Raw genomic sequence first — 14,978 nt, 5'->3', positions numbered from 1 at the left:
GCCAAACACAGACCAGGGCACCCCACCCTGAACACCCTGAACACATACTGTAAAAAAGGGCAGTGAGTTTGAGTTATGATTTACATTTATGTATCTAATTTATACAATAAAATGTATTCAAATGTTTTCCAAGAAGAAGAGCGATAAAACACATTTCTTTGTATTTTTAATCATTTTATTCTACATGATACCTTAAAATCACAGTAATCATTGGACGGCCTGCAATCTGAAGGCACTATTCAACTGGCTAATTTCCAATATGATGTTCATGTGAAGCACCTTACTACACGGACTTGAACATCTTCATGTTACATATGACTGTGTAAAAAAAAGAAAAGAAAGACATCATCCTGACGGACAGGACAATCAGACATGAGAGCAGAGAACTGGCTTGGAAGGCTGGGAGGTCATAGGTCACTTGGTTTGGCTGAGGAGTGGCAGCAGTTTAGGGACAGTGACAAAAGATACTGACATAAACCACCGCAGTTTCACTGTGTGATCAGGCTGAGTCTCGTGGTTTCTCATGATTGTTTGTCTGTGAACGGAGCTGCAGAGACTTGACAAGTTTAATCTTCCCCTCCACAGAGCACCAGCAGGGTTTTACGGTAGTCTCCTGAGGTATCACCCTGAACAATGATGGAGAACACACAAAAGGAACTTGAATTAATGGGGAATCCTGCTTTTGTTTGCTGACATTTGGTCATCACAGAGCTGAAAATGGAAAGCAGGGTCTCACAAAAAAAGCAAAACACTGTTTATGTTTCACTAATGTTGAATGAATGTGAGTCATGGGGACAAACAGAATTCACGAGCCACAAGTTATGAAATCAACTTAAATCAACAAGGGAGTTAAAAGTGGAATTACCCTTTATATCGGTTGACACTCATATATACAGATTTATATCTTTAGACTCACCCTCACAATTATTAAGACTAGATCTTTTTAAAGGACCAGCTTCTCATTTTGGGAACTACGGTCATTGGATTTCTTGCAAAGAGTTAAATGAAAAGTTTGATATCACTCTCACGTCTGTATGGCAAATGTGAAACTACAGTCAGCAGCCAGTTAGCTTAGCTTAGCACAAAGACTGGAAACAAGGATAAACTGCTAGCCTGGCTCTATATGAATAAATCCACCTACCAGCAGTTCTAAAGTTGGAGCTGGTAGCTTTAGAGCTGCTGGTAGATAGCTTTACTGGATCGATTTGTATGGATCTCCTCATCTCAGCCTCAGCAAGAAAGCGAATAAGCATAAAATACTATTCCATTGAATATTTCTTTTTCAAATGCACCTGCTTGCACTGGGATGTTAGTGACATAACCCTTTCTGTTCTGCACATCTCAAAAAATCATTTACAAAAGATTGTAATTTTTGTTCACTAAATACACACTTTAGAATAAACAATATATAGCAACCCTTGCTGTTGCATAATCTGATAATATTTCTGACAAAGCCAATCCAGGGCACCCTACTTGCTTATTGGTGTCATGCAGATTTCATCTGTAAGTTATTATAGAACTGCATCTGGGTACTTCCTGTCTCTGTGGCTGTCAGCCAATCACACAGCGGATATAGAGGAAGTTCAGCATACAAGGGAAATTCCTAAACAGCTGTGGAATAGCCACAGACCCATAGTCCACCACAGGAAGCTATAGATTGCCGTACCCCCCCCCCCCCCCCCCCCATCCCCCACCACCACAGCAGCAGAAGAAGGATGTGCAACACAAACACTCACACAAAGATGGGATGAGAACACAACACACCAAACAGGAGTGTTAGTTGACAAATACTCCAACTTACAATCATAGTTTCTACCTGGATGAATTCATGGAGGGAGACATCATGTGTATCCTTGAATTCTTTGCGAATGTTGAAAAGGTCGACCTCGCTACGGGATACCATGATGCGGATCAGCGCTCTGTCATCTGTACCAAGGCCCTGCGGCGGAGATCAATAAATACTTATGTATCTATGTTCTATGTACTGTTTATTCGGGTTTAGTAACAGTAAGTGCTACTGTCTGGGAGCACTCAGCAGCATTATTACCAAGAAAGTATGAAGAGAAAGACCCAAAACCTAAATATATTACATTCATTAACAAATATGACCTTACCACTATCTGGCATCCAAGGCCCTTATGGTGTGCTGCAGTTAGAATTATACAACTGCATATTAACCTGCCATATTATCGTGATAAGTACCTTCATGGCTTTGTACAGACGGTCTGCAAAGTAAGAGGGCTGGTTCTTTACACTACGAACTGTAAATAAAAGAGAGAGCAAAAATGGGGTTAGGAGGACTCACAGAATTGTTGTCAGTAGTGACAGTTGTCAGCACTGTGACACACACAAAAGTAAAATAAAGTAAAAGATTACCTATAGCACAAAAGGCATTTTTGACATCTCCTGACATCTCCTTCCTGATAACCTGTTCAATGTCCTTGTTGGAGCATCTCACAAACTCCTGGAATACTGTGAATGGCAAGGAGTATGATCAGTTATCATGGATTGATTATATTTTTTGTTTGGAGAAACACACACATTTAGATTTGTAATTGACCACTGTGATCTATCTGTCTTGACCTTTACCTTTCCTAAGATGGGGGAAGCTTCTGGTGCACAGAATACTCATGAACTTCAGCTCCATTTCATCAGATTCGGCATTGCATGCATCGGCAAGTTCCTGGTGAGTTCAGGACGAACAAAAATGTAAACCCATTCTTTAATTTCATATTTTAGCACAGTAAAATGTTATAGATTCACACACTAAATCACCTGAGCATCTGCACTAGCTCTTTCCTCATCTGCAGGGCCCTCCTCCCTTGCACCCTGAACACAGTAAAGATGGTTAAAACGTTTGGTTTTCCTTTAATATGTAACAGAAGACCGTGTGAAAGAAAACTGTGTTTAAATTGTTCGCTTGCTACAGTCAGCAGACAGACTGCAACCAGTGAGTGGGCGTGGAAACAAAACACAGTCTGAGTTCTCATGATGATGAACATTACCTGCACGAGAGAAACAAGGATGCGGCAGAAGAAGCCTGATGTGTCTGAATGAAGGGCTTCCTCCAAAGACTTCTTATAGGCTGTGATGTAAGAGGTTTGCATGTAAAAAGTTTCCAGTACAAGAAAGTGAGGTGAATGTCTTTTTTTTTTTTTATCAAACTCACCATTCTGATAAGCAGCATTCATGGCAAGTATTTCCTCATTGCTCCTGGTGACCAGGATCTCAATCAGAGAATGTTCATCTGTCCCAGCCCCCTGTTCAAAATATTAAGAGTATTAAGAACAAAAAAGGCAGGGGAGTTTCACAAATGCAAAAAATAAATTTATCCTAACCCTAACCACATAAACAAGAACCACACCACACTGCTAAGGAAGAGAGTGCGTGTGAACTGTGCCTCTTTGTATCTACTGACAAAATCCATGTTTAGCGATTTTTGTTCCATTTTATAATCTCCATTTGTACTTTAATGACAGATCTTCCTGAAACCGTTGATATATATTTAGTCCTCGTAATGATTCATATTCTCCTTTCTAGGTTTCTACACGAGGCAATTCAGTCAGTGTTTGATAAGTTATAAATGCCTAAAATGCAAAGTTATTTGACTTCCAAATACATTCTGTGTAAATGTCATGCCATCCAAGCATCAACTATACCTCTCTGGGCCTGACATCAACCATCATAGATTTGGAAAATAATTAACAGTGTATTTATGAAGGTGTAATTTCCACCCACAAGCTTCTCTTTTTACTGTACTGTAAATCAACAAAACAAAAAAAATTATTAGGTGACTTGGATCAACTGTACCTCCATTGCCTTCCTCATCATTTTGGCATCAAACTCTGCAGGTGTCAACATGAGCCCAATGATCAGCCTCTCTAAGTTCTTTGACAGCTCAGACTTCAGGTCCTTCATCAAATCCTGAGGACAAAACATCAAAACACACTAAGTTACATGTGAAGGAAACAGCTTAAAGCAAATAACCAATGAGATTGGGTTGAGTTTGAGATGTTGAGTTAAATCATCCAGTGGTCCATGTAATATGAAGAGGTAGGACATATGTTCCAGCTTGATTACGTCAATTATTTTTGTTGAGGTTTTGATTTTCAACAGTTCATTTCTCTCACCCTTCCCAGTAGGGATTTGAAGGCCTGTCTGATCTCTTGCCTCTGAGCATTGCTTCTCTGTGCAACAATGTCAATGATCACATCTTCGTCTGTTCCTGTAGAAAGTAATAGGCAGTAACAATTGTAAAACTTGTTTTGTAAAAGTTGTAGCAGTGTAAATGTGCCTTTCAGGGTTGCATACCGAATCCCTTCATAGCTTTCCTCAGAGCTTGTGCATCAGCAGCAGGGTCAAAACTGGGTGCAGGGCGGACTGTTGGCCTCAGCTAAGGTAGTGGGATGACACGATTAGAAGTGTGAGATTCAATCATTACGTACACACATAATGTGGAGTGGCAAAGTGAGACAGCTTAACTTGATACATTCATATTCAATTAAATATGATAAATACCCCAGCTGTGTAAGTTTAAAGCACTTGCAAAACTCTCCAACATGTGCAAAAGAGAAAAGAGATTGTTGAGGGGGAGTGAGCCCTCTTGAGGTTAGAAGCCATGACACCACCAACAATGAAGAGGTGGGTAGGCTGAAAAACATCTACGTTTTATAGAGCGTTAGTGAGACGAGCTTTTGTTGCAAAATGCTGAGATCTACTTGACATTCACTCCAAGGACAAAGCAATGCAAACTGTGGTTTGGAGAGCGCATTATAACAAAATCGTTTGCAAAATTTGTATTTGAGTAAACAGCATTCTGATCTTATCCACAGTTACACAAAGCCTTCGCTGTGTCGACATGGCAGAAAGTCCATGCAGAACTGCACAACTCTCAACACTGCACTGCAAGAAGTAGGTCATTGCTGGGCCAGCAGGTAATTAGAAGCATGCCACTACCAAGCTGAACATGCAATGACACATCTAAAGTGGGAGCAGATGGGGCCCAAACCTGGACTTTGGTCATGGCACTTGTTTCCCACATCTTGTAGGCTATCTGAGCAGCTTCAGGGAAGAACTCTCCAGCTAAACTGCAATGATCAGTTTGACACAAGACAACACGGTCAGCAAAGCCAAAACTTCAAGTGGTACAGAGTGGGTGCATTTCTGGGGACAGGGATCTATTATTAAATACACTGCTGCTTTAGTTTCAGACAATCTTTGGATATCAACTTCAGCATGCAGTTCTCACGTCTCTTCACTGTTCCAATCTTCTACCATATGTCAATAAACGTAGTTATACTCCCCTCAGAAAACAATAATTCATGAAAAGTGATGCTCTATCACCCCCATCTGGTTGCTGCTGTTGCTTGCAGCCATACTGTAACTTACTCATCATCTCCTCCACACAGATTAAGGAGAGTCCTCTTGTAGTCCCCCGATGTGTCATCCTGAGAGGTTTAAACATACACAGAATCAGGATATAGGTGTACAATCTTCTGATGCTATTTCATTCAATTTAAAAAAAATAATTTTAATGTTTAACCAACCTTAATCATGTTATAAAGTGACTTCTCATATGCTAAACGGAAACACTCTCGAATGTCCAACATGTCTATTTCAGAGCGAGAAATCATGATCCTGATCAGGGTGTTGTCAGCTGTTCCGAGACCCTGGAAATAAAGGAGAGTGTTCAGGGTCAGGACACTAAGGCAACTGTAAGTAGTCCTGATCAATGTTAATATCACATCAAAATATCTGCCACTGAGAAGAAAAATCTGTGTGACTGTGTTACCAAGGCATATCTGTCTACAAATAGTTTGGAACTAGACTGAATGGCTACTTTACTTTTTGTTTACCTTCATTGACTTGTAAAGGCGCTTGGCAAAGAACATGGGGACATTCCTTATGCACTGGACTGTGAGAAAAACCAAGAAGAGAGAGAGCGCACTGTGTTAAATTGACAACTTGACACCCCGCATATCAAAAAGTGTTTCTTACCAACAGCCAGCATCAGCCTCTCAAAGTCCCCAGACAACTCATTCTTTATGCTGTCCTCTATGGACATCTCTGCAATCTTCTCGTATGCATCGAAAACTAAACAAACAGAAGACAACATTTTATAATGTTATTTATCTCATGCTGATTGAGTTATCTTAATGTTCTAAGAATAATGATACCAAGGTTCCACTAAGATGGTGAGCCTGGTTAATATTATCTTCTAAACATCAGCATATTAGCATTATCATTGTGAGCATATTAGCATGCTGATGTTAGCTTAAAGCACCACTGTGCCTAGATCAGCCTCTTTGCTATGAACAGATGCTACAATTGGCTTCCACTTGTGCCATATTTCTTCTTAATCTTTCATGACCTCATCTCTGTGATGCACATGTTTTAATTCCAGTTCTGAACAGCAGGCCTCAGACAGTTGTCTTGGCATTAGACAGTGGTAGAGGAGAACAACGTTTAAAGTGCCATTAACTCCTGAGAGATTTGTGGTCACTGTGGGAATGTGTGGATGCCTCACTGAGGTGTTAGTTATCCTGAGAGCTGTGCTTACCCATGCGGAGGTGGGTCACACTGCGGCTTCCCAGGATCATGATAAATTTGGCCTCGTCAGTCCCCCACTGCTCTTCTCCGGCTGCATACAGATCCTACGCAGAGGTAAGAAAGCAAATGATGATAATGTAAAAGAAAAAAACAAAATAGTTACCTAATCGTAAATTGCATATTAACATCATAAATGGGTACTAATTCGGTTAATTTGGCTATGCTACAACATGGGCTTTAGGTACTGGAATGTTGGTCAGTTGGTTGGTTGGTCGGCCCACAACCTGGGTCTAAACTAAAATATCTCACCCACTGTTGGATGGATGCAGACAGTCATGGTACCTAGAGGATGAAATCTACTGACTTTCACAATCCCCTGACTTTTCATTTAGCATCATCATCAGGTCAAACTCTTTGCAAAATCAATGCAATTCCCCAACTGTACTTTTGGGTTTCGTGCTAATTAAAATGTTAGCATGTTAACATGCTAAACTAAGATGGGTCAACATAACAACTGCTAGCATTGTCATTGTCAGCATTCTGCTGTTAGCATTTAGCTCAAAGCACCCAGCAGCAATGTCAAAGAACAGCCTTACAGAGACGCTACAGTAGCATGGCTGCAGGGTCTTATGGCGTTTTTCCATTACATGGTACCTGCTCGACTCGCCTCGACTCTACTAGCCTCGACTCGCTGTGCTTCTGTTTTCCATTGCAGATTTTAGTATCGCCTCAGCGTGGCTGGTCGTCATAGCTACTGCCGTGGGCGTGGCTTAGTAGCTTGCTTTCCCATTGACATATCCCTGACGCATTTCCTGGTTCTCCATCTCCGTAAACAACATGATATCAAAGAGATAGTTAACGTTTACTGCTCCAGATTTCCCACCGTGGTCACATATATATGACTCTAGAGTCGCTACTCGCTTTGTTTCTCTCACATATATATGACTCTAGAGTCGCTACTCGCTGCTGAGATAATCGCCGTCACTCTCTCACTTCTCCCTCGCTCACTAGCTCCCCACACACACACATCACACATGCACACACCAGCGCACCAGTATAACCATCAGGCCACTTGTATGCTACGGAGAAAGCTCTGCGTGGAGCCTCTGGCAGCAAAAAAACACCGCTGGCTAAACTATTTAAAAATGCCGTCTCTCGCTAGCAATGCAGTGATCAGTGACGCTTCTTTCCGACCAATCAGCACCCTGCAGGGTTTCACGTCACCTTCTCGGCTCGCCTCAGCTCGCTTGGAACCTCGACTGAGCAGGTACTAAAAAAAGTACCTGTTAGCAGGTACCAGGTACTTTTTTTCGTAATGGAAAACCAAAAAAGGCGAGTAGAGTCGAGGCGAGGCGAGTAAGTACCATGTAATGGAAAAGCGCCATTAGTCAAATGCTACAATTGGCATCCAGTAGGCTGTAGACTCCTAGTCTTGTTGATATATATGTTTCAACAATGTGTTGAATAATAGGCACAATCTTTTGGTACAAAGTGACAATGTGTTATAATGAGGCCATTCAACTGTCATGCTACTTTAAAAGATTTTTAAGACAATTAAACACGCAAAGGTAAAAAAAAAATTCAATTACTTTTTGAATAAAGTAAATAAGCCCAAGCATGCTGCATTTCTCTACTAATCATAAAGTGTTTAAATTCTCACTTGCGCATCCTGCTCCACCAAGTCTGCGTCCACCACTCCTGACTCATCTCTGGTCCCCTGGAACCATCACACCAAAACAATCTGTCAGCGATTACAGCTACTTTGGCTAAGACAGTAAGTGTATGGTTGACTGGATACTTCCCTGGTAATTACATCATCTCCTCAATGAACTGACCTGAAGTAAAACAACCAGCATCTTCTTAAAGTGACCTGATGTGTCTGCGATTACATCCTCCTCCATGTCTCTGCCATAGGCTGGAGACACAGACATCAGTTTCAAATGTTGAGAGATGCTAAGCAAATGATATGTTGATTTAAAAATGACATCTTTTTTAACAGGCCTTACCGTCCTTGTATGCTGCAACCATCTCAAGAATCTGTCTGTTGTTTCTAGATGCCAGGATTTCAATGAGGCATCTCTCGTTTGTTCCTACTCCCTTAAAAAGGAGCATTAAGTTAAGTTAAAAATATGAAGTAGCTTCTGCTTTATTAGATGTGACTGAAGTATTATAAAGAATCTAACTATGAGATAAATGTCTTACTTTGAGTGCATCATGGATTTCTTTGGCATCATGGTAGGCGGAGGTTTTCATCAGACTGACAATGAGACGCTCAAATTTGCCCGTCAGCTCATACTTCAGATCCTCAATCAGATCCTGTCGAAACAACAAAAACATAATGGAGTTTTAACTACTGTCTAAATGTATATGTACAGTATGTACTTTTTATTTTTTTTATCTCTGAATGTTTTTTCTTCTATTTTAGCAAACAAAAATCAGAGATGACCTGTCCAAAGCTGCATTTGTATGCTGCAACGACTTCCTGCCTCTGAGCATTGCTTCTTGAGGTGACCAGTTCCAATATGGTCTCTTTATCACTACCTGAGGAACACAAGGGAACAATTTCTTTTTGACTGCATCATTGCTGTGTGAAATTCTTTGGGAGATCATTCCTACAAGTGGAGAAGATGAAAGATGACCTTTTCCCCTCCGCGACCAAAAAGCACAGAGGAGTGAGGCACTCACCGATGCCTTTCATAGCATTGTAAAGGGCCTCAGCATCAGTGGTGGGATCAAAGTCCGGAGCATCTGTTATTGTGCCTCTGAACACCTGGGGAAAAAAAGTTCAACTTGATTTCAGAAGTGAGATATTTTTATTTGTGATGATTCAAAAACAAAGTGTAAATACTACTGTGTATCTGTAACAGGAATACAGGATATGTAATGATGTTTGGGAATGAGTCTTAACTGTGGGTGTGTCATATTGGAGTTGACAGCGGCCAGCTGGGTTGTAGCTATTGAGTCGAGGCTACTAGCCAGTAGGATAGTCTTAAGGTCACAGCAACAAGAATAATGGCAGGCAGGGTTTAAAATTAGCACCAGCCAAATGCTGGTAAAATATGTAAGTGGCTGGTAGATTTGCTTCACTCACCAGCCAAAATATCAATGGCAGTCTACTGAGTGGCTGGTAAAATTTGAACATTCACTAGCCATTTGGCTGGTAAATAAAAAAGTTAATTCTGAACCCTGATGGCAGGAGAAAGTTACAAAAACCAAAAACAATACAGCTGGGGGAAACAACATTGTCCGCTTAAAGGTATAAATCTGTAATTCTTGGTATAGCATTCATTTGTATTATATTATATTATACTGTATATCAAAATGATTTTTTCTCTAGTAATGGCAATATCTCAAATTTAGTTCAAACATTCAGGTTCCCCTTAAGAAGATTTTCAATGACTTTGGCGATACATTAACTTTTCATCTTGTGCTATCATCAGGTCAAAACCTTAACGTGTCCAATACTTTGGTTTATGACCTAAAACCTGCAAAATAAATGCCACATCAGCCTCAGTCATACTTTGTGTTTAGTGCTAATTAGCAAATGTTAGCATGCTAACCCACTAAGCTAAGATTGTGAACATTATTTCAGGCATATTGTCATTGTGATTATGTCATTTGTCAGCATGTTTACATGTTGGCATTAGCATTTAGCTCAATGCCTTGCTGTGCAGAAGTACAGCCTCACAGAGCCGCTAGCATGGCTGTAGTCTTTGTGTGTGTGTGTGTGTGTGTGTGTGTGTGTGTGTGTGTGTGTGTGTGTGTGTGTGTGTGTGTGTGGTCGGTGCATGCGTGTGGGGGTGGGACATTGGCCTTGTAGCAGCAGCAGGGAGTCAGGTTGCACGCAAAGTAGCTATCTTTGAAGGGGTCTGTCATACAGCAGCTCAAAATGTCAGAGTATGCATACAAACTCCACTGGGCATGCAAGGAAAATATAATGATCTGGGACATTGTTTTTAAAATGAAAGCTACAGTGCACACTTGAAAATGATCATTTTGACCATGTGAAGTTGTGATGTTCATTCAATGTGGGAAATAAGAAAGCTGGGCCTGCATTTTGAAAGCTCAAACTGCAGCTGCTGCCGTAGAGATTACTGCTGCATTGAGGCAGTCAGCCAAAATATGCTATCCACACTGGTGAGGGGCCACTGCACATGCTCTGATCCTCTGCTTCACTACGGCGACCATCACTCTTCACGACAGCTGGAGAGCTTCACCCACATAGCAACAGGTCCACAAATATCAGCCCCTAGCAACAGGCCTTTAACTAAATTAATCACATTTCTTATGATGGCTCTTATGTGGAAATAGTCCTAATGTGGAGTAAATGTTAAGTGCTAAATTTCTTCCCCTTCCTTCCTCACTGGGTGCTGGGTTGCCAAGGCCCCAACTGTGCAGAGTATAATTAAGAGGAAGTGTGTGTTTCACCTCAAGTAAGATCAGAATGACAGGACACCGACTTACAGCTCGGACAATAACGTTGGACGACAAAGCCTTTGAAAAGATGCTGGCGACTCAGATGTGCAGGCACCACAGGTAGCACTGACACCTGACCCTACACTGCTGCCTTTCTGATGGGGAGGACTTACATGATGGCAGAAAAATGACCTCACTCTGCCCACACCTCTTCAATGGTAGACAAAACCATGCACGTTCCACTGACACAAGATCTGCTCAGCAGTATGATACAATCCACATTATACATACATAATGCAAGATGAGAAAGGTCCGGTCCACTTACCATCTCTATATTTGGTCTTCTGTGTCAACGCTGTGCAGTAATCAATTGTTTCAGGCTAGAGAGAGATAGAGAGAGAGAGAGAAATGCTGATGTAGGGCTGGATAGCAGCATTGCAAAAAAAAAAAAAAAAAAAAAAAACTGTCCTTTGTCATTACCCTCCAGTGTGCAGGGAATTATGTTGCAAAGACATGTTATGCATGATGAAGATTCCTCCTTTTCCTGAGTACATCTAATGAGGTGGTCTGTTCAGTGTGCTGCCTGGTTACAAGTGATCACCTCATACAGTCATTCTGAGCAAGAGCACAGCCGAACAGCACAAGGAACAGAACAGGGAGACGAGTTTCTATCATGTTTCTATAAGACCTCACATTCACCTAAATGACACATTGGCGGATGGAATTTGCATTAAGCCAATTGGCAGGGAAATTATTTAGTCACATTTTCCGTGCTGCCATACTCCAACAAATAATGCAGCCATTCAGTATAGCATATGGAGGCAGCTGCTATAGAAAAACTACTTCTGTTAACTTTTCTTGACTTGACTATGATTCTAAAATCACAGTGCTAAAATTACAATTACGTTTCTACAGCTAAGGTCAAACTAAAGAAAGGACAAATGTAAACTAATACCCGTTTAGCTTTTCTACTGAGAAAAAAGGGAGTGAAATGCTGCTGTTTGTTTAAGACAGAAGTGAACCTCTCCCAAAATAGCATGCACAGTTTAACTTAATGTCAGAATCAAGGTCTGGGGAGTATCAGAGTGGGCCTCTATACAGAGCCACACCCTTCTCTGTACCCCACTATTAAATAAACGTTGGAGTTTTAATATGGGTCTCTCTAACTTAAGACTTTTCTCTGCAACAATACAAAGACGTTGTAGTATAGGATATCGCTTTTATATCCACTAATTCACTACATTAAATTTGTTCAGGGGAATCTTGCTGTCTACTGCAATTCTGACATATTAAATAACGACAGCAAATCTTTCGATAGTTTGGCTTAAGACTTAAGAGGTTTCCAAATAACAACGATAATGGCTTACCTTCTGTGTGCATGAAGTATCCAGTGGTCCTGGTCCTGCTGTCTCTGCTCTGTGCCTCCGGTCAGGCAGTCCCGTTACGTGTCCTCTATGACGCAACGACTGCGTCGCTTTCTCGCGCAGCTTCTTATATTATGTGTGTGTTTGTGTGTGTGTGTGTGTGTGTGTGTGTGTGTGTGTGTGTGTGTGTGTGTGTGTGTGTGTGTGTGTGTGTGTGTGTGTGTGTGTGTGTGAATATACAGTAGCGAAGCAATGTCTTACAGTAAATAATAGCCTACTATTTAAAACACATATGTTACATCCAGACCTATAACTAAACGCACGGAGGCTGCGCAATTTTACGCACATCTTTTTTCCGCATTCTCCTATTTATTTTGCTGCAAAACGTGTGCCTCTTTTTTTAAAAACACTTAAAAGCTATTTAAATACGTCAAGCGTCGGTAACACGCAAACCTTCCTGTTGTGCTTGGAATAAGACAGTTTTCACTTTAAACTCGTTTGTCGGAATTTCTGAACTTTGTCTCATGACTGCAGAGTTCACATTTGATTTTACCAGGGGGGGAGCGGAGAGCTCGCCTGCTCTATTTCTGTCCTGTCAGCCGTCTGTTCCAGTAAGAGGGGTATAGAGACACCGGGAGGGGGGGGGGGGGAGATCAGGTGAGAGAGGCCATGTCAGCATTGTGGACTGCAGAAAATGATAACGTGAATCAAATAGTACAGTTTAACTCTCAGTGGTTATGGGGCACAGACGTTGATACAAACTTGTTTTATGTAGCCAATATGGCATCAGAAATGATTTTTATTTCTAGCCACCAGATTTAATTGAAACATGTATTTAAACAGAAAATGCCATTTTGAGCAAGCTGTGGGGCCTGATTACAGTAGCCAACAAAACAATAATAGCACACACACAACTTGAACAATCTGCAGAATAGTGTAGTGTTTATTTTTTATATTATTTATAATATGAGCCAATTTCCCAATCTCAGTATAAACATAATGTTTTTTAAGGACCAAATAGTTTTAGGACCTGCTGCAGTAAAATGATCTGTCGTTAAAAAGATCAGGCAGTGTATGTCCTATATGGGTGTATCTTATGTTATGTTTTATGCAGAGAGTTTTGTATCTACTGCTTTTATAATTGGTAAGAATTGTATGGAGTTTGGCAAAAGAGATGTTGAGAGAGGAGAGGTGTGACCACAGGCACACATAGCAGAAGCATGGCTCAGTATGTTTCATCCTGACTGGAAGTCAATCTCAGTGTCATTGGCTTTGTGGTTACTATTTTATTTTCCTGACACCACCTGACCGCAGCTTACTGTATAAACATGATGACACTTTTTCATTCATGCCTTTACTTGAACAGGTCCTGTTGTCCACAGCCTATCAGGAAAACATATGGTTGTTTCTGACTTGCTTTCCTTTATTTTATCATATCATATTATCCTGGAGCTTCTTTACATTTTTCTTTGCCAGTGTTCAGAGGGAGAGGGGCCCATATAAGGTAAACACAGACGGCAGTGGAAGGCACCAGTTATTGTTGTATACTGACCTCTTCTGCTTTGACAACGCATTACAATGAGAACCTGACCGTAACTCAGACAGAGCTGGAAGAACTTGCCAGTCCAAATGCAATCTTGTACAGACAACAATTATTGGACTCAATAACATCGGGACACTAAATAAGGTTCATAAGGTTGTTATAATGTAAAGGAAATGTGTGTATTATGTATTTAAACTTTTTAAATAAAATTTATATTTTATGATTGATTTCACACCCATGATTTCACAATCTATTTTGTCTTTTCTTCTCCTTTTAGATATGTTTACCCAAACTAACAGTTGTTAATTATGGCAATAACAATATCTATTTATCCATCACCCCAAATTCATGAATAATAAAAAAAATGGAATAAAAACTAGTGAAAACAAAACAACAAATGAAGTGAGCACAAAAGCATTTTTGACATTCTGAATGGGATTTGCTGTTCACAATTCTCACCCTGTGCCTTCCATGCAATAATGAGCACATTATGATCCAAACTGGACGCGAGTGAGAAAGGCTACTTTGTAAGTAATTCCATTGAGTGGGAGGGTCACGCAGGCCAGTCTTGTATATATCGCACTAAAAAATCATGTTTCCTTCATCCAGTCAACAGCACGGATATTTTTGCTTCACTGCGCTGTTTTCACCACAGAGCCACCAGTCACTCCTCGTGGGACTGAAGACAAGGTAAACAACTTGTGTATCTAAATAAACTGACCAGTCACATTTAAATCCCTGACCTCTGCTTTAACTTCTGTGAATTTGAATGCTGGACTGCAATATTTGCAATATTTGTCAGTAATCTGATAAAGCAAAGCATCTTTTAAATGCACAGTAGACAGCCATAAATGACACATTGATGATCATTAACTGAGCTTCACTGAGGTCCACATCAACCTTCTGATCATAAAGCTGCACATCACGTGCGTAGTAGATGTTATTTAGTTAAGCATTATCACATTGTCCTTCTGGAAACCGTATCTCAACCTGTGAGATCTGCAGATAGGAAGCCTGAGCTTTAAGTTTGGTCATAAGGTACTTTGACCGTCCACACAGGCTGCTTTCCTACTCACTTCCTGCCTGCTGAAGTGGATGCCAGGAGG

The 14,978-nt window shown here is 40.8% G+C and overlaps 1 protein-coding gene across 2 annotated transcripts; it reads right to left on the bottom strand.

Moving 5' to 3' along the window:
- Positions 1 to 527: 527 nt before the first annotated feature.
- Positions 528 to 12,440, bottom strand: anxa6 (annexin A6). Of its 2 annotated transcripts, none has more exons than XM_028588926.1 (25): positions 12,333 to 12,440; positions 11,291 to 11,345; positions 9,235 to 9,319; positions 8,996 to 9,090; positions 8,752 to 8,865; positions 8,556 to 8,646; positions 8,385 to 8,464; positions 8,210 to 8,266; positions 6,560 to 6,653; positions 5,998 to 6,093; positions 5,856 to 5,914; positions 5,547 to 5,669; positions 5,389 to 5,447; positions 5,009 to 5,087; positions 4,312 to 4,393; positions 4,131 to 4,225; positions 3,811 to 3,924; positions 3,170 to 3,260; positions 3,006 to 3,085; positions 2,776 to 2,829; positions 2,590 to 2,683; positions 2,377 to 2,472; positions 2,203 to 2,261; positions 1,802 to 1,939; positions 528 to 626 (listed from the first exon to the last, which is right to left on the bottom strand). In XM_028588926.1, the coding sequence occupies exons 2-25, from the start codon at positions 11,291 to 11,293 to the stop codon at positions 567 to 569; spliced, it is 1,998 nt and encodes a 665-aa protein (XP_028444727.1). In that variant the 5' UTR covers positions 11,294 to 11,345; positions 12,333 to 12,440; the 3' UTR covers positions 528 to 566. The 2 variants fall into 2 exon arrangements, with proteins under 2 accessions (XP_028444727.1, XP_028444728.1); XM_028588927.1 differs by having other exon boundaries at positions 1,817 to 1,939.
- Between the last annotated feature and the right edge of the window lie 2,538 nt (positions 12,441 to 14,978).

This window comes from Perca flavescens, chromosome 10, assembly GCF_004354835.1.
Source record: "Perca flavescens isolate YP-PL-M2 chromosome 10, PFLA_1.0, whole genome shotgun sequence".
In the NCBI taxonomy this organism is placed as follows: Eukaryota; Metazoa; Chordata; class Actinopteri; order Perciformes; family Percidae; genus Perca; species Perca flavescens.
Note: the sequence above shows the minus strand (reverse complement) of the source record. Positions and strands in the feature narration are given on the sequence as shown.

Bases quoted from the DNA above. Each gene is read 5' to 3' on its own strand.
- anxa6 (XM_028588926.1), bottom strand. The intron at 6,654-8,209 runs GTGAGAATTTAA...ACCTCTGCGTAG, and splicing joins TGGTGGAGCAGGATGCGCAA to GATCTGTATGCAGCCGGAGA. The intron at 1,940-2,202 runs GTACTTATCACG...TCTCCGCCGCAG, and splicing joins GTCTGTACAAAGCCATGAAG to GGCCTTGGTACAGATGACAG.